Raw genomic sequence first — 23,278 nt, 5'->3', positions numbered from 1 at the left:
TCTGCAGCAGTAACAGCAGCAACAGCAGCAACAGCAGCCGCATCGGCAGCGGCAACACGCAAAATACAACCGCTCAAAACGGCCGTGACGAAGCGAGAGTTAAGCGAGCGTTAAATCCACATCCTGTTTCAACATTGCCGTTACTTTGCCGGGGTCGTGATTTAATTTTCTCTTAGTTTGCCACACAGGGTGTGGCGGGATTTCGGAAACGAGTCTTCCAGTACCGATGATAAACGGTTTTGATTAATTCATTTTATTTCGTGTATAGTTTTCGTAGTTCGTAGCTGTGCGAAAACCGGATGCAATTTCCGTAAGCAGGCAACCAGCAACCAAACATATGAACGCGATAGAGTCTGGTTTGGCACGGACATCGAAAAAAAAACACATGCTTGCACACAAGAGTCACTAATAATGAGTAGGTAAATTGCCGTATCATGCAGGTGGCGGCATGTATTTGCCAAAGGAGCACCACAAAAAAACAGGAAGTGGGTTATATCTATGGTATAACCGCAAGGGTGACGTAGGACTATCGTTGATTTAGAGATCATTTGTTTGAAGTTGAATCTAAATCCATCCTGAATGAATGTATAAATAAATATTTGGGTGACTTCAAAAACGAGAGTGTTACTTTGAAGACTCAAGGTTTTATGCATCCAATATTGGATACAAAAAACCTTGTTCTGAAGAATAATCTTCAGAAGCTTTCCTGCTAACTGCACTTGATTGACAAATCACAAAACCAAATGTATGTGGTCGCAGTATTATATGGATAGAAAACATAAAAATAAACTCGCTTGAATGTAATTTTCAATTCCAAGGGGAACTGGCAGATTATTTTTCAGCAACGATCATTTCTTTCCAGCTTTCCTCTCGATAACCAGCAAACGAAAAGAGTTGCGCGTGTGTATGTGTGTGTGTGTGGCGGCTGCTTCTATGTCTTCCCGAGGAACCGTATTTCGATGCTGATACTCTCTTGGTCACCTTCTCTTCTCCTTCTGATCGATCGGCTTTTCTGCGCTCCCTCACAGTTAAAACAAACTGATTGCATTTCAGGTCAGGTCAAGCCAGGTAATGAATACCTCGATCCCTCGCCGTTCAGCTCGTTCAGTAACGATGTTGTCTTGTCGATGTCCTCAGGCGTCGTGCACAAATTACGTAACGCAAAAACCCGGATTTTGAACCTCCCCCCCCCTTTCGTAACGCAATTTCCTATCTCTAATAAACAGAAAGTAACGCAACATCTACCCCCTCCCCTCTTATCGCGTTACGTAATTTGTGCACGACGCCTCACGAAAAATGAATGGGTTTCACCACCAGAATATCATTTCAGTATACTTTTCGTGCGTGATTGAATCGAGAGAAGGTGTGGTTTACGATGGCAATTTGGAAGGCAAACTAGAGGAAAATGAACTCTCTGAGTATGAAAATTTAGGCGACTGAGCAATAATCGATTGAAAATTATATAATTTTGGCGATACGAAACATTTTCCGTTTTTCATGTTATGCATCCATTATTGGATACGAAAATATCATACTGATGGGAAAGAATAATCTTCAGAAGCTTTCCAGCTAATTACACTTGATTGAAAAATTACGAAATCAAATGTATTTGGTCGCTGTGTTCGCCATATAATTAAAAAACATTAAAATAAACTCTTTCGCATGGATGTATTCTTCAATTCCCAGGGAACTGGCAGATTATTTTTCAGCAACGATTAGATCTTTCCGGAATTTTCTCGATGCTGTATGGCATCCAAACGAAAATTCTCGTTTCAGTTTGGCCTGCAAAAAACTTTTCTGAACTCTAATCCTTCAAATTTGGAGCCCTGAAAAGGGCCGTTGATTATATGCTAAGCTAATATAGCACCCTCTCCTTGGATTCGACGGGCCAGCTGAATGTCCTTGGGCATGATGTGACGCGATTTACGTGGATAGCACACAAATTTGTATTTTCGAATAAGCCTCCTGCAGCGTCATAACCGCGGAACTTTAGAAGCGCAAGTCGGTTTTGAAGTCCTGAGCAATTCCACGATCCAAAAGCTGCAAAGGTAGCTTGCGGATCAGCAATTCGGCCGACTTCCGATAGCGATGAATTTCACGCAAAGTTCCCGGTCGATAGCGATGTGGCTTCTTCACCTATCTTGCGGCTGGTGCGCTTCGTGTGCCTTACCACTGAAAGACTAACCTGCTATCTGCTTGGTCCCAAACAAACGAGTCGTCACGGTGCGAGAGTAGAGTAAGAAATGAACGAAAGCAAAGGAAGCGTCATTTTATAACCTGTTTTCGAAGCTATCATTAAGCTATTGAAACAATTTTCCGACTCAATAAATAGCAATCATATAACTCTTGGACATTTTATCTTTTGTATGAAATGATTATCACTGTTCCGTTGATCCGAAGCAGAATGAATCACGCTTAAAGAAGGAATGGATTTTTTCTTGGAATTTACTCAGCAAAAATAATGCCCTTTTCCAACACTTAAAAACGACAAACGGTAAACAGTTTCATCAAAGTGATTTCTTCGATATGGGGATATATTCACTACATCATGTCATGTATTTCATATTATTCATTATGAAATCCATATCCATGGCACCTATCGGTATCGAATTATCATCGACACCGCGATTTTCGCTAAATGCTCCTTCCAGTTCGGCCTGTAAAAAACTTTTCTGAACTCTAATCCATCAAATTTGGAGCCCTGAAAAGGGCTGTTGATTATATGCTAAGCTAATAGAGCACGCTCTCTTCGGATACGATGGGCCAGCTGGATGTCCTTGGGCATGATGTGACGCGTTTTGCATGGATAGCACACAAATTGGTATCTTCGAATGAGCCTCCTGCAGCGTCATAACCGCGGAACTTTGGAAGCGCAAGTCGGTTTTGAAGTCCTGAGCAATTCCACGAACCAAATGCTGCAAAGGTAGCTTGCGGATCAGCAATTCGGTCGACTTCTGATAGCGACGAATTTCATGCGAAGTTCCCGGTCGATAGCGATGTGGCTTCTTCACGCTTCCTGCGGCTGGTGCGCTTATCCGAGCTGCTTTCGTGGTGCCTTACCACCGAAAGACTAACGAGCTGTCTGCTTAGTCCCGATGAAACGAGTCCTCACGGTGCGAGAGTAGAGTAAGAAATGAACGAAAGCAAGGGAAGTGTCATTTTATAAAACATAAAAGAATCGAATGTAAACCCCACCCTCTTTATTATATAAGCTTACTGTATACTCACGAATATAATAAGGGTGGGATTTAGATTCTATACTTTTATGGTTTATAAAATGACGCTTCCTTTGCTTTCGTTCATTTCTTACTCTACTCTCGCACCGTGAGGACTCGAGCTCGTTAGTCTTTCGCAGACAGCTCGTTAGTCATTCGGTGGTAAGGCACACGAAGTCAGCTCGGATAAGCGCACCAGTAGCAGGATAGGTGGAGAAGCCACATCGCTATCGACCGGGAACTTTGCGTGAAATTCATCGCTATCAGAAGTCGACCGAATTGCTGATCCGCAGCTACCTTCGCAGCATTTGGATCGTGGAATTGCTCAGGACTTCAAACTTGCGCTTCCAAAGTTCCGCGGCTATGACGCTGCAGGAGGCTTATTCGAAGATACCAATTTGTGTGCTATCCATGCAAAACGCGTCACATCATGCCCAAGGACATCCAGCTGGCCCATCGTATCCGAGGAGAGCGTGCTATATTAGCTTAGCATATAATCAACAGCCCTTTTCAGGGCTCCAAATTTGATGGATTAGAGTACAGAAAAGTTTTTTACAGGCCGAAAGGAAAGCATTTAGCGAAAATCGTGGTTTCGATAATAATTCGTTACCGATAGGTGCCATGGATATGGATTTCTTAATGAAGAATATGAAATACATGACATGATGTAGTGAATATATCCGAAGAAATCACTTTGGTGAAACTGCATTATAAAATTATTTGTGTACGAATGCCGCAATCGATAGTCGACTCTAATTTGCGCTGGGTAATTTCCTCGGAGGACTCGATTCCTCCTTTGAGCATTAATAATCTCTTTCTGGCAAAACGATGTGGTATGAATCACATTATTTGAATGATAGAATGAAGAAGTTTTCTGCCAATTTCCTTCAACCTCCAAACGTATCTTTCTCCCGTTTGTCGTTTTCGCGTTCGCTAATCCTCTCTCACAACACCCATTCCTAGTTTGAGAAATTGTTGAGTAAACATTGTTTGCCAGTGCGCGTAGAGCGGGAATTCCTAAAGATTCATTGCACCTCTAATAAATTGCCGAAAGACGTGAAAAAATATTCAGAAGCTTTCCAGTTAATTGCGATTGATTGAAAAATAACAAAACAAATGTATTTGGTTGCAGTGTTATATGGATAGAAAACATTAAAATAAATTCTTTTGCATGAATGTATTTTTCAATTCCCAGGGGAACTGGCAGATTATTTTTCAGCAACGATGATAGCAACGAGAATTCCGCGCGTGTATGTGTGTATGTGTGTGTGTGTGGCGGCTGCTCCGATGTTTCAAGCGGAACCGTGGCATCACTCTCCTCCTGATGGATTCCCTTTTGGCCTTAGGTGCACAAACAGGCTCTTGGTGACACCGTTCATCAGCGTTTTCATGATAAATGAAATTAGCTTCACAACAACAGCGACAACATGCTCCAATCGCTGTTCAATCATAACTGAGTGGGTTTACGAGCGACGCTCGCTTATATACCGATTGGTGATTTCAATAGCCTGTTTGGAAAGCAATTTTAAGACTATCGAAACAAGTTTTTGGATGAAAAAGTAACAAGTATATGACGCGTGGACATTTTATCTTTCGAATGAAGTGTTTATCATACCATTTCGTTCAGTTGTTTAAGAGCTATTAACGCTCAAAATCTCGGTCTCCAGCGTAACGCTTTCGTTCTCGAAACTTTGGTTTTACACCCCGGTATAGAAATGAAAGACGTAGTCCTACGTCAAAACACAGCGTTCGATTAGTTCTTCCGGGAGGCTCGACGCTTCATCGAGCTGCTGCACTGAGGGCAGTACCACTTGCCCTTCGGCGATGACGTGATGTTCACGCACGGATAGTGGAACCACTCGAAGGGGCACTAGAATAAACAGGATGATAAATGCGCTTTTCCGCGCGACCATTACTTCCAATACTTACATCCTCATTATCGCACGCGACCATATCACCGTACGAGACCTGATTGCAGATGCAATAACGGGGCTCATTGGGATCGTATGTCCACTCGCCTTCCGGCGTCTGTTCGACCACCATTCCGTTCTCGTTGAGCACGATTCCTGTGCCCAGTGGGGGAAGCGTCGCGCCTCCACCACTAACACTGCTTCCTACTCCTCCTCCTCCTCCTACACCTCCGATCGATCCCGACGAATTGCTCGGACCTGCTGAACTGCTGGTGCCGCTGAGGGAGGAAGTCGAAGATCCGCTTGCCACCGCCGACAATACCCCCGGAACGGTGGGCGGCTCCAAAAGATCTAGAGACGAGGAGGACAGGTTAGGATTAAGGATGGTTGAGTGCTGATGATGTTGTTGTGGTTGTTGTTGTTGCTGCTGCTGCGGATGGTGATGTTGTTGTTGTTGTTGCTTCTGGTGTACTTGTAACAGTGTGGCTGTGGATGTATCGTTAAGTTTGGAGGAATGAAAAGGAGAACATAATCATGCGTCAACGAAAGTAAAATGAATGCGTGTTTGGTGTGTCTTGGTGTGAAACAGATAATTATATGATGATGATGGTCCCGCCTCTCTAAAATCTCTGAGCAAGACGTGTAATCTAAAAGATAATTTATTTTTCTCAGCATAGTAACCAATTTACCAAAAAAATAACTGATTTTATTTACAGATATAAATTTATATATTGTATTGCAATGCCAAAAACAACCCAAGTCAATATGACCCAGAATGACCCAGAAAAAATTTGCAGCCTCTTTGCAACATTTTTTCAAGAAGTTTATATTGTAACAGCTGAGGAGGGCCGAGATCGTGACTTCTTTGCATTTCTTCCAGAATTACTATGTGATGTTGGAGTCAGAAAACTAACTTACATTGAAATTTTTGACGCATTAGATAAGCTTGATGTCTCGAAAGGGCCAAGTCCTGACGAAATTCCACCGGTTTTTATAAAAAATTTGGCACCTGAATTAACTCATCCACTTTTATGGCTTTTCAATAAGTCATTGGAATCAGAAAGGTTCCCATATGGAAAAAACTCTTTTCTTGTACCAATATTCAAATCCGATAATAGATCCGATGTAAGAAATTATCGTGGAGTAGCAATTATTTCTTGCATTCCAAAACTCTTTGAAGCCATAATGAACCAATAACTTTTCCAACAACTAAAGACACGAATTACGAATAAGCAACACGGTTTTTTCAAAGGACGATCAACGACAACCAACTTGCTGGAATTTGTCACATTCACTTTGAATGCAATGGATAATGGTAATCAAGTTGAAGCTCTATACACTGACTTTAGTAAGGCTTTCGATCGTGTTGATATACCCTTACTCCTTCTTAAACTTCAAAAAATAGGGATAGAAGTCAAGCTATTGAAATGGCTAGAATCATATTTGACTGCCGTCGGGTCTTCGTAGCCCAATCGGTTGCGTCTCCGCTACTAAGCGAACGATCATGAGCTCATAACTCAGGGCCCCTCAACTGACCATCTTTGTGTATTATTCTAGCTACTATGTCCACGCAACAATCATCATGTGAGGGTAATCCCAGTCCCTTACCGCACACATTTTCGGTCTGCTGCATCGGTAACTGGCACTATGAATAACGCAACAAAGGAAGCCTCATATCAACAGTCCCGCTGTGAACAGCCCATCTGTGAACATTCGAACAATAGCAATATTCTTACGCCGAAAAAGGCGACATGTGTTGTGCATCGATAGAATTAGGAACTCTCTTACGCCTAAACGGCTGCTGTGTTATAGATAAAACAAATGTTTATCGATAGATAGCGATTAGAGGCGAATGAACTGCAAAGTTTAAAGCCTCTTAAAAACAAAGAAAGAAGAAGAAGATAGCGATACTCTTACGCCTCAAAATGGTAACAGTGTAATATACAACAAAAGTTATCTTTAGATAAAAAAAATGTACACGGATGAATTCGGCTGTTACAGCTGAATTGCTAAATGAGCCTAATAAAATAAACTGTTGGGATAAAAAAAAAATATTTGGCTGCCCGCACGCAAATGGTGAGATTTAATGGGAAAATTTCAAAACCAATATTTGCTACATCCGGAGTTCCTCAAGGCTCTCATTTGGGCCGCTTTTGTTCATTTTATTTGTTAATGACGTTTGTGTTTTTCTTAACAGTGTTAAGGTGAAGGTGGAAGCTAGCCATTGTAGTAGTATAGGTAAACCCACGTGTAAAAATGGGGTAATAGTGTTTGTGAGAGAAGAGCGAAGCACATGTAAATAGATCAATTCACTTATCAGACTGTGTGGCGCTTCATTGACACTAACAATACTGATTATACGCGAGCGTAACATGAGCAAATTTATAACACATGCGAATTGGGCCTCTTTTGATATTAACAACTTCTTCCGCATGCTGATAATTCCTTCATATTTTCCTTCGTTGGTCGTATTGTTTTCACATATTTACGTTGGAGAGCCTTAACTCTTCTCTTCGTTGGCCGAGACATTTTGATTGAATGTAGTACTTTTCCGTTTATTGTTTTTGAAAGCATAGGCAGCCGTGGCAGTGTTCCGAGCTCTGCAATACAATTTTCTTACCCAATGTTGAAGTTGCTAAAACTTACATTATAGACCCATTAAACGTAAAAATAATGATTGTATTGATATCAACACAATTTTATTCTATTGATTTTCATGATATGAAACGCTATGACTCAGGAATGACATTTCATTGAGTGGTTTTGATAGATGTTTCGATGATGTTGTCTGACATCAGTGTCGAAAAAATAACGATGCTTTCACCAATACAAACAAAACCATTGTCGAAGATTGAAAAATGAAAATTAAACTTTCAGAGCACTTGCTCGAATTTTCCGACGTTGTTCACTATACAGTGCGACAGCAGATGAAAATTTAATATCTTGTGAGTAATCGATTAGAGTTTGGCTGATATTACCTCATGGGAAGTGTGCGAAAATGATCATTTTCTCCACACTGTTTCGCAAAATTATTGATTTTCGGGCGAAGGGTGAGGGAGGGAGATGAAAGAAATGAGCGCCATTGTGGCAGCCATTTGTGGCTAGCTTCCACCTTCACCTTACGGCACTTATCTACGCAGATGATATGAAGCTGTATATGGAAATAAAGAATGAAGAAGACTATCCAAGCATTCAAAAATGAAGTTGGCATATTTAAAAATGGTGCACTAAGAGTTTATTACAGCTCAATGTTAGGAAATGCACTTTGATGACTTTTACAAGAAGAAGAACACACTTGAACAATGGTGTTAAGCTGGGAAATCAACCCATCAATAGATGTCAACGAGTAAGAGACTTAGGCGTGGTCTTAGATTCGAAACTAACCTTCGTTGATCATTATAATACAATCATCCATAGAGCAAATAATATTTTGAGCTTCATCAAACGCTTTAGTTACCATTTCCACGATCCGTACACAATAAAGACATTGTATATTACATGTGTCAGATCAATTCTCGAATACTGTAGTATTGTATGGTCCCCCTATATAACTTCACACGAAGACAGAATTGAATCTGTACAAAAACAATTTTTATTATTTGCACTTCGTAAACTAGGCTGGTCTTCATATCATCTCCCTCCATATGAAGCACACTGTATGCTAATCAATATTAAAAGTCGGAACTCTGCCATGATTCTTTTTTTTATAGATATCATATCACAACGAGTGGACTCAGAAGAAATATTAGGAAACCTAAATTTTTACGCCCCGATTAAACACCTGAGAAACCTTAACATTTTCTACATAGATTACCGAAGAACGAATTATGCCAAATACAGTCCTATCAATCGTATTGTTACAAGAACCACTGATAAGTGAAGCCATCCATGGACCCCCGCGTACCCTATGAATCGTAGCCATTGCGTAAATACCATCGTAGCCATTGCGATAGACGAATTGCAGCGAATTGAATCGTTTAAATCAGTATCCTACATAAAATCAGTTATAGTTATAGTACAGAAAAGATAAAAGGCACTGAAAATGTAAGTGAAAATGAAATAAAGGAATGAGAATAAACTAATAAATAAATTTACAACTTTGAAGCTGATCAAGCTACAAAACGGTGTCTTTTGATTCGTACGTAATCGAACAAAACTTCAAAGATTTTCATTCACCGCAGTAAGGGAGAAAATCTACCATATCCTCTATTACAATGGAGAACGTATCTGGAAATGATGGTCGTTGTTGTGGCAAATGCGATCGTCCGGAATCCGCGGATAATATGGTTTGTTGTGATGAATGCGATGTTTGGGTTCATTTTGGTTGCGCTGGTGTTGGAGATTCGATTGCAGAACCCGGTCGTGTTTGGAAGTGCGATCAGTGCAGAAAAGATGTACCTACCGAACAATCGGTACACTTGAGCCAAGGTTCGGCAGCCCTAAGTAGACGATCACAGCGTCTGCATCTGAGTTTACAGTTACTCGAAGAACAGCGGGAAATGAAGAAGAAGCAAGCTGTAGAAGAGGAGGAGTATTTGAAGAAGAAATATGATCTCTTGATCCAGATAGAAGAAAATGATAATGTGAGTACCAGAAGAAGCGAAGTAAGTGCTAAATCTAGACGTGAAAGAGTAGAAGGTTGGATTAATAAAAGAAACACGACAGCGGAAGGCGCCAGATCGGTTAGAACTCAGTCGAATAATCTAGCCTCGACTCAGTTAGGTGCTAGTGGAGAGGAAGCAAACATAGCTTTGGAGACACAGTCAGTCCCGAAGAGTCTAGCACCGCTTCCACAAAGTTCATCCACCCCAAAGACGTCGGCTCCTACACTAGGAACAGCATCAGCTATTGTCACCGAATCACCTCGACAAAGTTTCGTCACCAGCGAAATGGGAAAATCAGCGCCAGTGGACCAAATGTTCCGGGATGTGAATACCCCCGCCATAGTTGTAAAGGCTGCCCTACCATCTACCCCGACGATTACGTTTTCATCAGACCAGTTGATTCAGTCATCACGCCAAAATATATCCTCCGCTCAGCAGATGAAACCGCTTCAAAATGCCACCGTATATGATGAAAGTTCTTCGCGTCCAGCACCTTTGATGTCGACGTATTATGTCCCAACGAGAAACATTTGCGAAATTACCAATTCGAACATTCGTTCCCCGCGTGATATGGGAAACGCATTCAGTCAATATAATTCATCGACATCGCAGTCGCGAACATTCTGCCCAAACCAGCCTCCGTATGTGCAGTCAATAGCGAACGAAGTAAGACCTGGCTGGCCGGTTCATACGATTCAACAAGGGCCAACCAACTCGCAACTGGCAGCGCGGCAAGTATTGTCTCGGGAGTTACCGATCTTTTCTGGTGATCCAGAAGATTGGCCCATGTTTTACAGCTCCTTCAAAAATACAACCGAAGTGTGTGGCTACAGCGATGCAGAGAATCTTGCCCGACTTCAACGGTGCTTACGAGGACATGCTCTGGAAACTGTGAAGAGTCGACTTCTTCTACCAGCTTCTGTTCCAAATGTAATGGAAACCCTGCACAAATTGTACGGCCGTCCGGAAATTTTAATCAACTCCTTGTTGAAGAAGCTTAGAAGCGTTGCTCCGCCGAAGGCGGAAAGTCTCGGTACAATAATCACCTATGGACTGGCAGTCCAGAATTTAGTGGATCACATAATAATTGCTGGGCAGCATGCACATCTTTGGAATCCTATGTTACTCCAAGAGATGGTGGAGAAACTACCCGCTTCCATCAAAATCCAGTGGGGTTGGTTCAAGCAGACACGAGAGAATGTCAACCTGGCGACGTTCAATGAATTTATGGCAGGCCTAGTGAATCTAGCGTCTGATCTAACGCTGAACGTAGAATATACTCCGAATTCAACGAAATCATCGAAAACAGAGAAAGCGAAACAGAAAGAAAGTTTGTTTGTCCATTCTCAAGAATCATCCGACGTGAACGAAAAATCCGAGTCGACAATAAAAGTATGCTCGTATTGCGACAGTCCCAGTCACCGTATTCTCGATTGCCTCGATTTTCAAAAGTTAGATATCGATGGGCGATGGAAAGCAGTCCGTCTGAGGAATCTCTGTCGCACTTGTTTAATACCACACCGAAAATGGCCCTGTCGGTCGAAGAAGGAGTGTGGACAAGATGGATGTCGTATCCACCACCATCCATTGTTGCACAGTGTTTCGAAAGTATCAAGTGATCCCGTAGCATCGACCAGCTATGATCGAACGGTTTATCAGAATCACCATTCGAACCATTCATTTTCTTTCTTTCGATATGTTCCGGTGACCATAGTTGGAAACGGGAAGCAAACTGACATTTTCGCATTTCTGGACGAAGGTTCCAGTTCGACACTTCTAGAAGCAGAAGTAGCTGACCGCTTGGGAATTAAGGGTCCGATGAATCCATTGATATTAGCATGGACAAGTAAAATAACACGTGAGGAGAAAAGTTCGCGTAGTATTAGCCTCACTATTTCTGGAAAGGGACTGACGAAAAAGTACGCAATCGAGAACGTTCAAACAGTGCATAAGATGGAACTTCCAAAGCAGTCGATGTGCTATGAGGAATTAGCAGAACAGTTTCCACATCTTAGAGGTCTGCCAGTTAAAAGTTATACTAACGTGGCTCCACAGATGATTATCGGATTAGAAAATGTAAGACTATTAACTTCGTTGAAGCTGCGCGAGGGAAACAGTTGTGGTCCAATAGCTGTTAAAACAAGGCTGGGTTGGTGTGCGTTCGGGAGACAAGCTGGAGCAGGAAAAATGGTAGAAAGGGTGAACCTTCATTATAGCATCAGCAATCAACGTCTTCACAATCTCATGAAACATTTTTTTCTGGTAGAGGTGAGCACGGTGACTAGTAAGCCAGAGGCAGAGGCTGACAAACAAGCAATTGAAATTCTCAATCGAACCGTTAAACGAAAGGGAAATTATTTCGAGTCTGGATTACTCTGGAAATACGAGAACCCAGTGTTTCCCAACAGTTTACCGTTGGCGCAGAAAAGGTTGGCGAGTTTCGAAAAGCGATTGACACGTAATCCTGTATTGAGAGATATGGTGAAACAGCAGCTCGAGCAATATCAACAGAAAGGCTATGCACACAAAGCATCGAAAGGCGAATTGGAGAATACGGATGAACGAAGAGTATGGTATCTACCATTGGGAGTAGTCACGAATCCGAATAAACCTAACAAGATACGTCTAGTATGGGATGCTGCAGCGAGAGTGAATGGAGTATCGTTCAATGATATGCTCCTGAAAGGGCCGGACCTACTAAATTCTTTACCGGTAGTGTTGACCCGCTTCAGACAAAGAAACATCGCAGTGAGTGGGGACATACGTGAGATGTTCCACCAGATACGAATACGGGAGGAAGACAAACAGTCTCAGAGATTCCTCTGGAGGGATAATCCTGCAGATCCGGCGCAGATATTCATTATGGACGTTGCGACTTTCGGAGCGACGTGTTCTCCTTGTATAGCACAATTTGTCAAAAACGAAAACGCGAGGGCATATATAGAATCGTATCCAAGAGCAGTACAAGGAATAATCGAGAATCATTATGTCGATGATTTTCTCGATAGCACCGACACAATACAGGAAGCAATTCAGCTGGTTCAAGAAGTGAAGAACATTCACGCAGCAGCAGGGTTCGAAATTGGCAAATTCCTTTCCAATTCGCCAGAAGTACTGAACGCATTGAGCGAATCGCAACGAGGTTCGAGCAAATGTATGAACCTGGATAAGCAGGTGGATACAGAGCGGGTTCTTGGACTGACGTGGGTGCCATCTTCAGACGTATTTACATTCGACACAGCAACGAAATCGCATATCAGAAATTTAATTGAGAACCGAAGTATTCCTACGAAGAGACAAGTGTTGCGAACTGTTATGACGCTTTTTGATCCTCTTGGGTTCATTGCACATTTCGTCGTCCACGGGAAGGTGCTCATGCAGGATATATGGAGATCGGGGACCGATTGGGATGTACCAATAGACGATCGACTGCAAGACCGATGGCTCCGCTGGAGTGAACTCATAGAGCATCTTGAGAATGTTAAAGTGCCTCGATGCTTCTTCCAGAAGACAAACTTTCGCCCTACGGATAATATACAGCTTCATATCTTCGTTGACGCGAGTGAAATCGCGTACGCATGTGTCGGATATCTCCGATTTGACGATGGGGTCAGGCGGCAGTGTACATTGGTTGCTGCGAAAACAAAAGTCGCACCATTGAAAGCTTTATCGATTCCGCGTTTGGAACTCCAAGCGGCCATGATTGGGGCAAGGTTAGCTCAAGCAATTAGTCAATCTCTGACTGTAACCGTCAATCAGCGGTTTCTTTGGTCGGACTCATCAACAGTGCTCGCATGGTTGCGCTCGGATAGTCGCAAGTATCATCCGTTTGTCGCGTTCCGAATCGGCGAGATACTTTCTATAACCAGCATTGATGAGTGGCGACACGTACCATCAAAAATAAATGTGGCAGATGATGCGACGAAATGGGGAGACGGTCCTAGTTTTAAACCCGAGGATCGTTGGTTTTCCGGGCCAGATTTCTTGTTCGAGCCAGAATACCGTTGGCCGTCTAATGCGAAAGAAAGTACCACTACACATGAAAAGTTACGGGCAGTATATGTACATCACAACAAATTCTCTTCGCCGCTAATAGATGTATCCCGTTTTTCAAATTGGAACCGTATGCTGCGAGCGACAGCATACGTGCATCGTGCCGTGAATATTATGCTGAAGCGTGTCTCAAAGGCTGAAAACTTTACTTTACTGAGCGGAGATTTGCAACGAGCCGAAGTGACACTATGGCGACAAGTACAGACGCAAGTGTATAGCGACGAAGTAGTAGAACTAAATGTTGGAGCCAACCATACAGTGAATTAATCCAGTCCGTTATACAAGCTGTCGCCGTTTCTGGATGAACTGGGTATTATCAGGATGGGTAGCCGAATCGGGGCGGCTCCTCAAGCCCCGTATGCAGCTAAGTACCCTATCATATTACCTAAGGATCATCTAATCACGTTCCTCCTTACGGACAGTTTTCACCGACGATTTCTTCACGCGAACGGTGAAACCGTGTTCAACGAAATGAGACAACTATTTTACATTTCAAATCTTCGCTCGCTTATCCGGCGGGTTACTAAAGAATATCAACTCTGCAAGGTAAAGAAGGCGCAACCTATGCCCCCGATGATGGCACCGCTCCCGAAAATTCGTCTGACTCCATTTATTAGACCTTTTACCTACGTGGGAGTGGACTACTTTGGACCATTAGAGGTGAAAGTAGGCCGTAGCATAGTGAAAAGATGGGCAGTGCTATTTACCTGTCTCACCATTCGTGCTGTGCATATGGAGGTCGCACACACTCTTTCCTCGAGGTCTTGCATCATGGCATTTCGCAGATTTATAGCGAGGAGGGGTGCTCCAGCGGAAGTATACACGGACAACGGCACCAATTTTGTTGGAGCCAGCCGTCAGCTGAATGAGGAAATACAGCAGCAAAAAACAATCGCTCACGATTGTGCTACAACATTCACAAATGCTCACACGGCCTGGTTCTTCAATCCACCCGCAGCTCCCCATATGGGAGGTGCCTGGGAACGCATGGTCAGATCCATTAAGACTGCGATGAAGTCAATATCTGAGTGTACTCGCCACCCAAGCGACGAGGTTCTCGAAACCGTTCTACTTGAAGCTGAAGCTATAGTTAATTCTCGCCCACTCACTTATATTCCGTTGGAGACAGCTGATCAAGAAGCCCTCACCCCCAATCACTTCCTTTTGTACGGATCGAGTGGGGTCAAACAACCGCCAACAGTGCTGGGAAACAGTGGAAGCGCTCTACGCGATAGTTGGAAACTCACCCAGTTGATGGTGGATGAATTTTGGCGTAGATGGGTGCGAGAGTATATGCCAATGCTCACCAGACGAACGAAGTGGTTCGAACCAGTGAAGCCGTTGGAACCTGGAGATCTAGTAGTAGTGATGGATCAGAATTCGAGAAATAGTTGGGAACGAGGACGCGTATTATCAATAGTAAGAGGTGCGGGTGGCCAAACTCGACGAGCTACGGTTCAAACGGCAAGAGGAGTGATATCCAGACCGGCAACGAACCTAGCAGTACTTGACGTAGGAAAGGTTCGCGGTATAGAGTCGTCAGTAGCCGCAGGGAGTATCGGAGTGCTTCACGGGCCGGGGGATGTTACAAGAACCACTGATAAGTGAAGCCATCCATGGACCCCCCGCGTACCCTATGAATCGTAGCCATTGCGTAAATACCATCGTAGCCATTGCGATAGACGAATTGCAGCGAATTGAAACGTTTAAATCAGTATCCTACATAAAATCAGTTATAGTTATAGTACAGAAAAGATAAAAGGCACTGAAAATGTAAGTGAAAATGAAATAAAGGAATGAGAATAAACTAATAAATAAATTTACAGCTTTGAAGCTGATCAAGCTACAAAACGGTGTCTTTTGATTCGTACGTAATCGAACACGTATGATGAGCCTCTGTAACGAACACAGTGAAATAATTGATGTAACCATGTCAAGGTCAGCATATTTAGTCTACGCTGGTTTGACTAAATAAATAAATAAATAATTTTTTTTTGATTATGTAACTTGTTAAAACCCTCTTCTAAATTAAACGGATAAATTATCCAGCCAGCAGTCTTTAGTTTTTTTTCAGTTTTAAGTAAGTAGTTTTAAGTAGTATTAAGAATTTTGATTGACGACAATAAATAAATAAAATAAATGAATACCCAATCTTTTCCGCAACTGAGCCGATACGGTCCCTACGAGGCCCTCACAGCCAATAGGTCCACTAAAGCACCAACCGACTTTCATACGGGACTCCCTGCGAAATGTTTTTTTTTTGCCTGTATTAAGGTAAATGATTTTGGTTTGTCCAGTAGAAAATACGATCATGGTTTGTCCACTGTTTTGAATGCTCTTATTCAGCACACCTTTGTCAAATCAGGTATTTCAATGTTTCAAAACATATAAATAAAATAGTCTTTTCCATGATTTACAGTAGTTTTATAGTATATTTTTACGAATTCACATGTTCCTTTAAGGATGATAAAATACACTTTCTATTGATGTCAATACGCCCCTCAATTGAGATAACTTTTAATCAATCACCAGATGACTAATGACTAATTGGCACGTATTCAGACCTTTTCTGGATGATAACACTCACAAGTTTTGTAAACTTCATGCTTGCACACCATTTGTATCAGATTTTCAGAGCAAAACCATCGAATTAACGCATTTCGATGACCTCAATTCTGATCATGAGTTGTCCAGTCAATTAATGTTGTTATGTCCACATTATTTCTATGGCAACCGCTTGGCGCGCTGCAGTTTGTTTAGTGTGTCTTTCGCACATGGCAGAAACAAAGTTTCTCTATGTTGAATGTGTTGAGGCGATCACTTTTAAAATGCCCAATAAAAGGCAATATTCTGAAGAAAGCCTAAACTATGAATGGATCAATATAATGACAGTAAACTCAAACAATGATAAATGAAACATCTACAGTAAACATTCACTAACTGGGCGAAAAGAGAAGACCACTTATCGACATTCGCGTTTTAACTGGTCCGGCATGTTAAACGTCAAATAAAATCGAGGGAAACTTCAATGAATTGTTTGATTCGCTTAGTTCCTGTAATTGGATAAATAAAAGGATTCCAATGGAAGTTTCGCATTGAGTGCGACAACAGGTATGACATATGATTTGAGAAAATTGTTTTTCTGTAGTTTAATCAATGTTTTTGTCGTGCGAAAATAATGTCAACTTTCATAACATTTAAAATTACATTCGAATGCCCCTCACAGCAAATCTTCCATTTGAATATGGCGTCGATTGTTTACGAAATTGTGCTTTTTAACTGGTCCAAGGACCAGTTAACGTTCGCCCAGTTAAATAGCAGACCAGTTAAACCAGGACCAGTTAGCGAACGATTACTGTACTTGAAAATTCGGGTTTTTTCATTCAAAAATAGTGATTACTAAAACCGGAAAAACCATGATCATTTTTTGGACAAACTATAATCAGAGGTGGTCAAACCATGATTATAATTTCTCTTTGAGCAAAATCGTTAAAAACATAAAAATTGGAATTTTCGCTTTATGGTAGTATTAGCAACTAGAGACTTGGGGCTTTTCAGCAAACCGAAACTCGTATCGATTATATGTGATTTTCATGAAGTTGAACTAGTTGAACATTTTCTAAAACACCCTAAATCGGACAAACCAAGATCATTTACCCTTTCAACACTTTTTGGCTGGCTCGTCACTTTTTACTTCCATTTTTGGAAGAATGTCGGGAGCGAGAACTGAACTCGTGAGCTTCAGCGTGAGTGGTATGGATGTTACCACTACACCAGATCGTCTCCACACTGCGAAATGTTGATTTGCACGATAAAATACCTTAGGCAAAATATTAGCTCATTCGGACTTCATTTACTATTGTCGTATTATATTGTCGCAGATGTCAAAATTTAAGTTTTCTGAAAATCGAAAATTTCAGATTTCTCAGATAAAACGACTAAGTGCCAAAAAGTCAATTTTTGACAAAAATAATTTTTTCGGGATAACAGTAAATCTCGACGTTTTATGCAATTCTAAGGCACTTGGCATCAAAAACTTTTTTTTGAAAACCCCGTATTAAAAATTGAAGTTGAAGTTATTGATTCATGCACGCCGGGGGTACTTTTCTATGCCGGAATACGTTTTTCTAGCATGGAATACAAGAGCGCAACGAATTCCGTATCAACGAGTGTTTTTGCGAGAAGTGTTACTTCATAACTTCAATACGAAGAAAAAAGCTGCGGAAAGTCATCGCATTTTGGTGGAAGTTTATGGTGACCATGCTCCAACTGAGCGAACGTGTCAGACGTGGTTTGCACGGTTTAAAAGTGGTAATTTTGACTTGGAAGACGAAGAACGTTCCGGACCGCCACAAAAGGTTGAAGATGAAGAATTATAGGCTCTACTCGATCAAGATCCGTCACAAACGCAACGAGAGCTTGCAGATACACTTGGAATAGCTCAGCAAACTATATCCAATCGTTTACAAGCAATGGGAATGATCCAAAAGATAGGACATTGAGTGCCGTATGAATTGAAGCCACGAGACGTCGAACGCCGTTTTTTAACGTGCGAACAACTGCTCCAACGGACTAAAAGAAAGGGTTTTTTGCATTGAATCGTTACTGGCGACGAAAAGTAGGTCCATTACTACAATCCTAAACGTCGTATCGATACCCCGGCCATGCATCAACATCGACGGCCGCGCGGAATATTCACGGCCAGAAGGTTATGCTGTAGATTTGGAGGGATCAGCTGGGTGTGGTGTACTATGAGCTGCTAAAACCGAATGAAACCATTACGGGGGACCTCTATATATGAGTTTGCTATGATGTATACGTTTGGTTTGTTTGCAGATACGAGTGAGAACCAATTTTTATCGAATGTTGTTTTGGTCGAACCAAGGAAGTGTGGTGTTTCTAATTTTGTGGAAACGGGTGGAATGAATGCTTCTCCAGGCTATATCCCAACCAGTGCTGCCACACGTACATATTTATTTAGAGAGGTATATTTTTTTCGTTATTTTTGGTACAGATTCTGTACGGTACAGGGTACAGGTCTTCGTCCAAAAGTACAGATTTTTTCCACGTGTTTCTTACATTTGAACAAAGCAACATTAAGGTACATAACTACTGATCATAAAAGCATTTACAATGTAATAATACAGTTCCATAAAGACGGAATTGTTTACAAGGCTCTCTAAAAGGATTCGCGTCGGGCGGTGCGACGTATGTTTTGCCCCAGATCAACATATTTAATTGTTTGTTACAGGCTGAAAACCCTGAATTCACAATGCTACATGAAAAGCTGTAAGATTTTTATTTGAGCATTCTAACTTATATCTGCGAGGAATCTTACGATGTTCCAATCCAATACTATTAAATTTGAAGATCATTTTTAAAAGCGGCAATAATTTTTTGGGTTGTAATAGCAGCAGAAGACACTATCAGAACAATGGGCAGCGAAAGGCAGGTCGTTTTTAAGGATATTTGTCGCAGCTTTTTCGTTGATCAAGCAAATGAGAAAAAGATTCGATTTTGATGATCCGACGCAAAAGGCTGCGGCAATGTTAAATCCCAGAAACTAAATAAATGAATATTAAGAAGAACAGAGTGAAAGATTTCTAAATCGTTCCAGTCTTTAAACCGGGAGGTCGGAGAAACTCAAACGGTGGAAAAATACCTAGCGGAGACGGATACCATTTTGCGGAAACGTAAGTCAAGATCGATCGTGTCGGAACAACAAGCTGTGATCTAGTAACAAAGGCTGAAAGTAATGGAGAATGAAATTTTTCCGGCGGAGTGGAACGCCGCGGGGTCGTCCTGGACAACGAGACGTGTTTAACGTTGGATGGCAATGACAGAAAGGGAACCAGCTACTCCACGTCCCCCACTAAGGAGGTAAGTTCCGACGTGAAGTACATCTTCCACACCAAGTTCCCAAACAAGTTCTTTTGTGGCTAACCATCAACGAAAAAAAGATGTCAGAGCCGTTCTTCTTCCGTTCGAGACTTGCAGTGAATGTTGAGATTTACAGCACAAAGTGCCTGCCGGAAGTTGCCAAAAATATCATCCGGAAAAGAATGTGTTGTTTTGGCCGGACCTGGCCTCCGCCCATTACGCGAAGAAGTTGCTGAAGGAGATGAACCACTTAAAGAGAGATATTGTTCCGAAGTTCGCCTACCCTCCAAACGTCGATCGTCCGAAAGACTTATAACTAAAGTTAAGAAAGAACTGAAGAACATCTCAACAGGTATGTTTTTGGCAGCAATGGCCAAAGCTCCGACCAACCGGTGGAAGGTCGCCCGATAGCGCATCGAAGTATTTCTGTAACATAGTCAATAAAATTATGTTTCATGGAAAATTTGTCTCATAAAATTATCTTTTGTAATTTTTACGCTATCCGAAAATTGACCATTTATTTAATGCAAACGTTGCCAGCCAAAATAGCGCGATTGCCGTCCACTTTGGCGCTGTTCACCCTTCTGAAGGACTAAATTCACCTACAGGCAAAAGCAAACAATATGTACTGAAAACCCTTCAGGAAGTGAATCTGGTCAAAAACATTTTTTGTGTCATTAACTTTCTTATTGAAATAATCAAAATTTAATTACTGCAATAATCAAAATTCTAATCGGCTGAATTGAATTTTTAGTGATAAAATTCCCTAAGGCCTTGTTCTCACTGCAGCGGGGCGCCAGCGTGGCTTGGGCGGGGCGTGTGACGCTTACGATCAATCATGTGTGTTCTTACCGATGTGTACACACTAGACTGACGTGTCGTGAGCGTGGTTTTGACGTGTGGCTGGCGTGCAAACGAAAACACCTCACGCCGGCGATATTTACACCTCTCCGCTTCTCTCTAGCATATGTTTGTTTGTAGTAGTGACATTATTTAATTTTTCTGTTTTTTTACATTTTTCACCCTCCGCGATTTTAGCCGGGTACGTCCAATGATGTTGGAATATAGAAAAATAAACCAGTTTTCATTCTTTCATTCAAAAACACACATTTAAAATTTGTATAAAACACATCGGAGACACGCCGCTGACACGGTGCAATGTGAGTGAATTAAAATGTCGTTGCGCCACGTTGACGCCCCGCTGCAGTGAGAACATGGCGTAATACTCGCTGATTTTCAAGGTTTTTTCAGCAACAACAAGCAACAAATCATTGTATATCCAACGACATTGAATCCACCCAGATTTGACTCTGCGTTTCAACCATAATTAGGAGTTTGGGTTTTTCGCTTGATAACAATATTTCTATATCGTCGAGGTGTGTGCGTAATAGAGCACCATTCAGGTAGAGAGCATTATATCTTTCATGTGTTCCTTTCTTGGATTGCTAAATAGAGAAGTCCGTCTGTTCCTTCTTCCTCTCATTGTCTTGGAGGAATAATTTGTAATCCACGCAAAATGTGAACAATAAGTTAAGATCACAGATGAAAATATAAAGCTAATAGTTTTTGGTTAGTTTTGTTACGTTTCCTGACCATCGGAGTCGCAATAATAATAACGCAATAATAACGAATGTTTACCTGCAGCAGATGTGCCCGTGGTCAGCTTTTTTTTGTGCTGTCTCCTCTGCTGATTGGAGAATGCGTTACTTGTTTCGCGCTCGACCGCCTGCAGGGCATTGTGAGTGGCCCCAGCCAACTCTCGATTGATCAACAGATCATGGGCAGCTGTCCCGGTTGCTCCTGCCCCATGGATTGCCTCATACGAAGCCTTCAGACTGGCGGTTCTCCTTCCCTGCTGCATCTGTTGAGTCGCAGCAATGGCCTGACTAGCCGCTGCAGCAATTGCATTTCCTGCCCCAAATTGCTGCAGATTGTATGCTACCGAAGTGGCCGCCGCGTTCGGGGTGCTAGAAGCGGCCGTAGACGCCAGCATATGATAGGGTCCACCGGTGGCCGCCAGAGGGGTCGTCGGACGGACAGGAGGACCACTACTTATTGCACTAGCACTGGCCGCTACGGCCTGTCTTTTTTCCGGAGGAGGTCCACTCAAAGCGGTGACCCCAATGCTATCTCGTCGCTTCTCCGGCTTAATCTTATATCGGTTATCCACTCGAGCCGCGCTCGATGCCACGATGCTGCTCGAAATTCCACCCAACGTATCGAAATAGCGATTCTCCTTCTGATTCAACCCTCCATTGCTGGTGGACGTATCCAACTCCAGCGAACGCTTCTCCAGTATCTCCGTGATACCATTGTGGTCCGCCTCGAGCTCACACTTGAATTTGTACAGCTCACTGTCGAGCCGTCGAAGGTATCGATCCACAAGATCGTACATTTGACCCGCCAGCTGAACCTTCTCGTCCGAATCCTCCAGCACCCGGTAGTAATCCTTCCGGATAGCGTAAAATTCCCCATCGGCCTGAGTGCCAACCAGTTCGCCCCGGCGGCACTGCTGAAACAGAGTGCGGGCCCGCTTGTCCAACGAGTCCATGTTATCTGAAAGTGAGAGAGCCCTTTAGATAAATCTTCTTGGCTGTGCACCGTTAGAACCATACTTTGCACCGAGAGATCCATTTCTCGCATCTCAGTGAACCGATCCCGCAGTTCCTGAGGCAAATGCTCGATCACTGAAAAGAATCATCATTGAAAGTTTCATTACCATATCACCAATTAACGATTTTCAGAGCAGTCGCGTTGCTCGAGGCGTACTTCCCCGCCAACATTTCGAATTTAACCATAACAGCGTGCGAACGGTTCCGTTGTTTACAACCAATGTTACCCGTAAGGTTAGTTCCTTCGAAGCAGCACAACATTCATTTGCTGACAGCAGTCGCAGTGCCACTTTTCCCGTAAAATAAAAACCATCCTTCACGCATCGAACACTTACTTTCGAGATAATCTTCCAAGTACAGCATCTTCTGGCGGTTGTGTGGAAAGTTTCGACAATAAATTCAGGTAACTAGCAGCCGCAATTACTGGTGAAAACTTGAAATAACTCGACCCTCCTCTTGCTTCGGGTGTTTTGTTTTTGTGCTCGCTCGATATTTGACGGGCTCACTTTACTTACCTCGCCCTCGAGCGTATGACGTTTGCTTTGATTGGCTGCGTGAACGTGTCCCCTGCTTTTATGGTGTGGTGAATACACAGCAGCAGAGGCGCGCACTTGAAACTCCCTCATTCACTAGAAAACAAAATCTTTACAGAAAAACAACGCTACAATGCGTCGCCGGGAGATACAAAACTTCACCCTCAAGCTGAACGATCTCAAGGAGTACGAGGTGGCCAAACAGGAACGACTTGCGCGTGCAAGTGAGGAGTCCGGTAGTGGTGGCGGTGCTGGCAGTGATACCACTTCCGCGGCCACTATGAACCTGGATGCGATGAATACACCCGAGGTTTCGATTATTCCGCTGCCGAAGGTGATGGGTGGACCCAAAACCAAGCAGGAGATTCGGTCCAGAATTGGATACCCGTTGGAGCTGCCCTGAGATTGAATTGTTGTTAATGAACTGATATGGAGAAAAAAAAATAAAGGGTTCGTTTGAATTTGAAAAAA

General features: G+C 42.5%; 3 protein-coding genes across 6 annotated transcripts in view; 1 reads left to right on the top strand and 2 right to left on the bottom strand.

Moving 5' to 3' along the window:
• The window catches only part of LOC129762000 (glutamate receptor-interacting protein 2), a 119,731-nt gene extending 114,880 nt beyond the window's left edge, over positions 1–4,851 (bottom strand). Inside the window, exon 1 of one of the 3 annotated variants that reach the window (XM_055759934.1) lies at positions 4,831–4,851. The gene's annotated coding sequence lies outside the window, so the exon portion shown is untranslated. The remainder of the gene's footprint in view (positions 1–4,830) is intronic. The other 2 variants (XM_055759930.1, XM_055759926.1) reach the window with 2 other exon arrangements.
• On the bottom strand, positions 233–22,782 carry LOC129762004 (inhibitor of growth protein 3). Of its 2 annotated transcripts, XM_055759937.1 has the most exons (6): positions 22,610–22,782; positions 22,278–22,349; positions 21,301–22,218; positions 5,145–5,611; positions 4,959–5,085; positions 233–481 (listed from the first exon to the last, which is right to left on the bottom strand). In XM_055759937.1, the coding sequence occupies exons 1-5, from the start codon at positions 22,635–22,637 to the stop codon at positions 4,969–4,971; spliced, it is 1,602 nt and encodes a 533-aa protein (XP_055615912.1). In that variant the 5' UTR covers positions 22,638–22,782; the 3' UTR covers positions 233–481; positions 4,959–4,968. The 2 variants fall into 2 exon arrangements, with proteins under 2 accessions (XP_055615912.1, XP_055615913.1); XM_055759938.1 differs by lacking the exon at positions 233–481 and having other exon boundaries at positions 4,837–5,085; positions 5,145–5,476.
• Positions 22,519–23,278, top strand: LOC129762005 (uncharacterized). The gene is made up of 2 exons (XM_055759939.1): positions 22,519–22,677; positions 22,926–23,278. The coding sequence occupies exon 2, from the start codon at positions 22,941–22,943 to the stop codon at positions 23,208–23,210; it is 270 nt and encodes an 89-aa protein (XP_055615914.1). The 5' UTR covers positions 22,519–22,677; positions 22,926–22,940; the 3' UTR covers positions 23,211–23,278.

The sequence above is a fragment of the Toxorhynchites rutilus genome, chromosome 1 (assembly GCF_029784135.1).
Source record: "Toxorhynchites rutilus septentrionalis strain SRP chromosome 1, ASM2978413v1, whole genome shotgun sequence".
Classification (NCBI taxonomy): Eukaryota; Metazoa; Arthropoda; class Insecta; order Diptera; family Culicidae; genus Toxorhynchites; species Toxorhynchites rutilus.
The sequence above is the reverse complement of the archived record's forward strand: the minus strand, read 5'-3'. Positions and strand labels throughout refer to the sequence as shown.

What these genes read in the sequence shown, in the direction of transcription:
- LOC129762004 (XM_055759937.1), bottom strand. Translation starts at nt 22,637, where the DNA reads ATGCTGTACTTGGAAGATTATCTCGAAA. An exon ending in CTTGGAAGATTATCTCGAAA is followed by an intron (nt 22,350 to 22,609) that starts GTAAGTGTTCGA and finishes GATTCTTTTCAG; the next exon opens with TGATCGAGCATTTGCCTCAG. An exon ending in TCGCGTGCGATAATGAGGAT is followed by an intron (nt 5,086 to 5,144) that starts GTAAGTATTGGA and finishes TGTTTATTCTAG; the next exon opens with TGCCCCTTCGAGTGGTTCCA.
- LOC129762005 (XM_055759939.1), top strand. Translation starts at nt 22,941, where the DNA reads ATGCGTCGCCGGGAGATACAAAACTTCACCCTCAAGCTGAACGATCTC.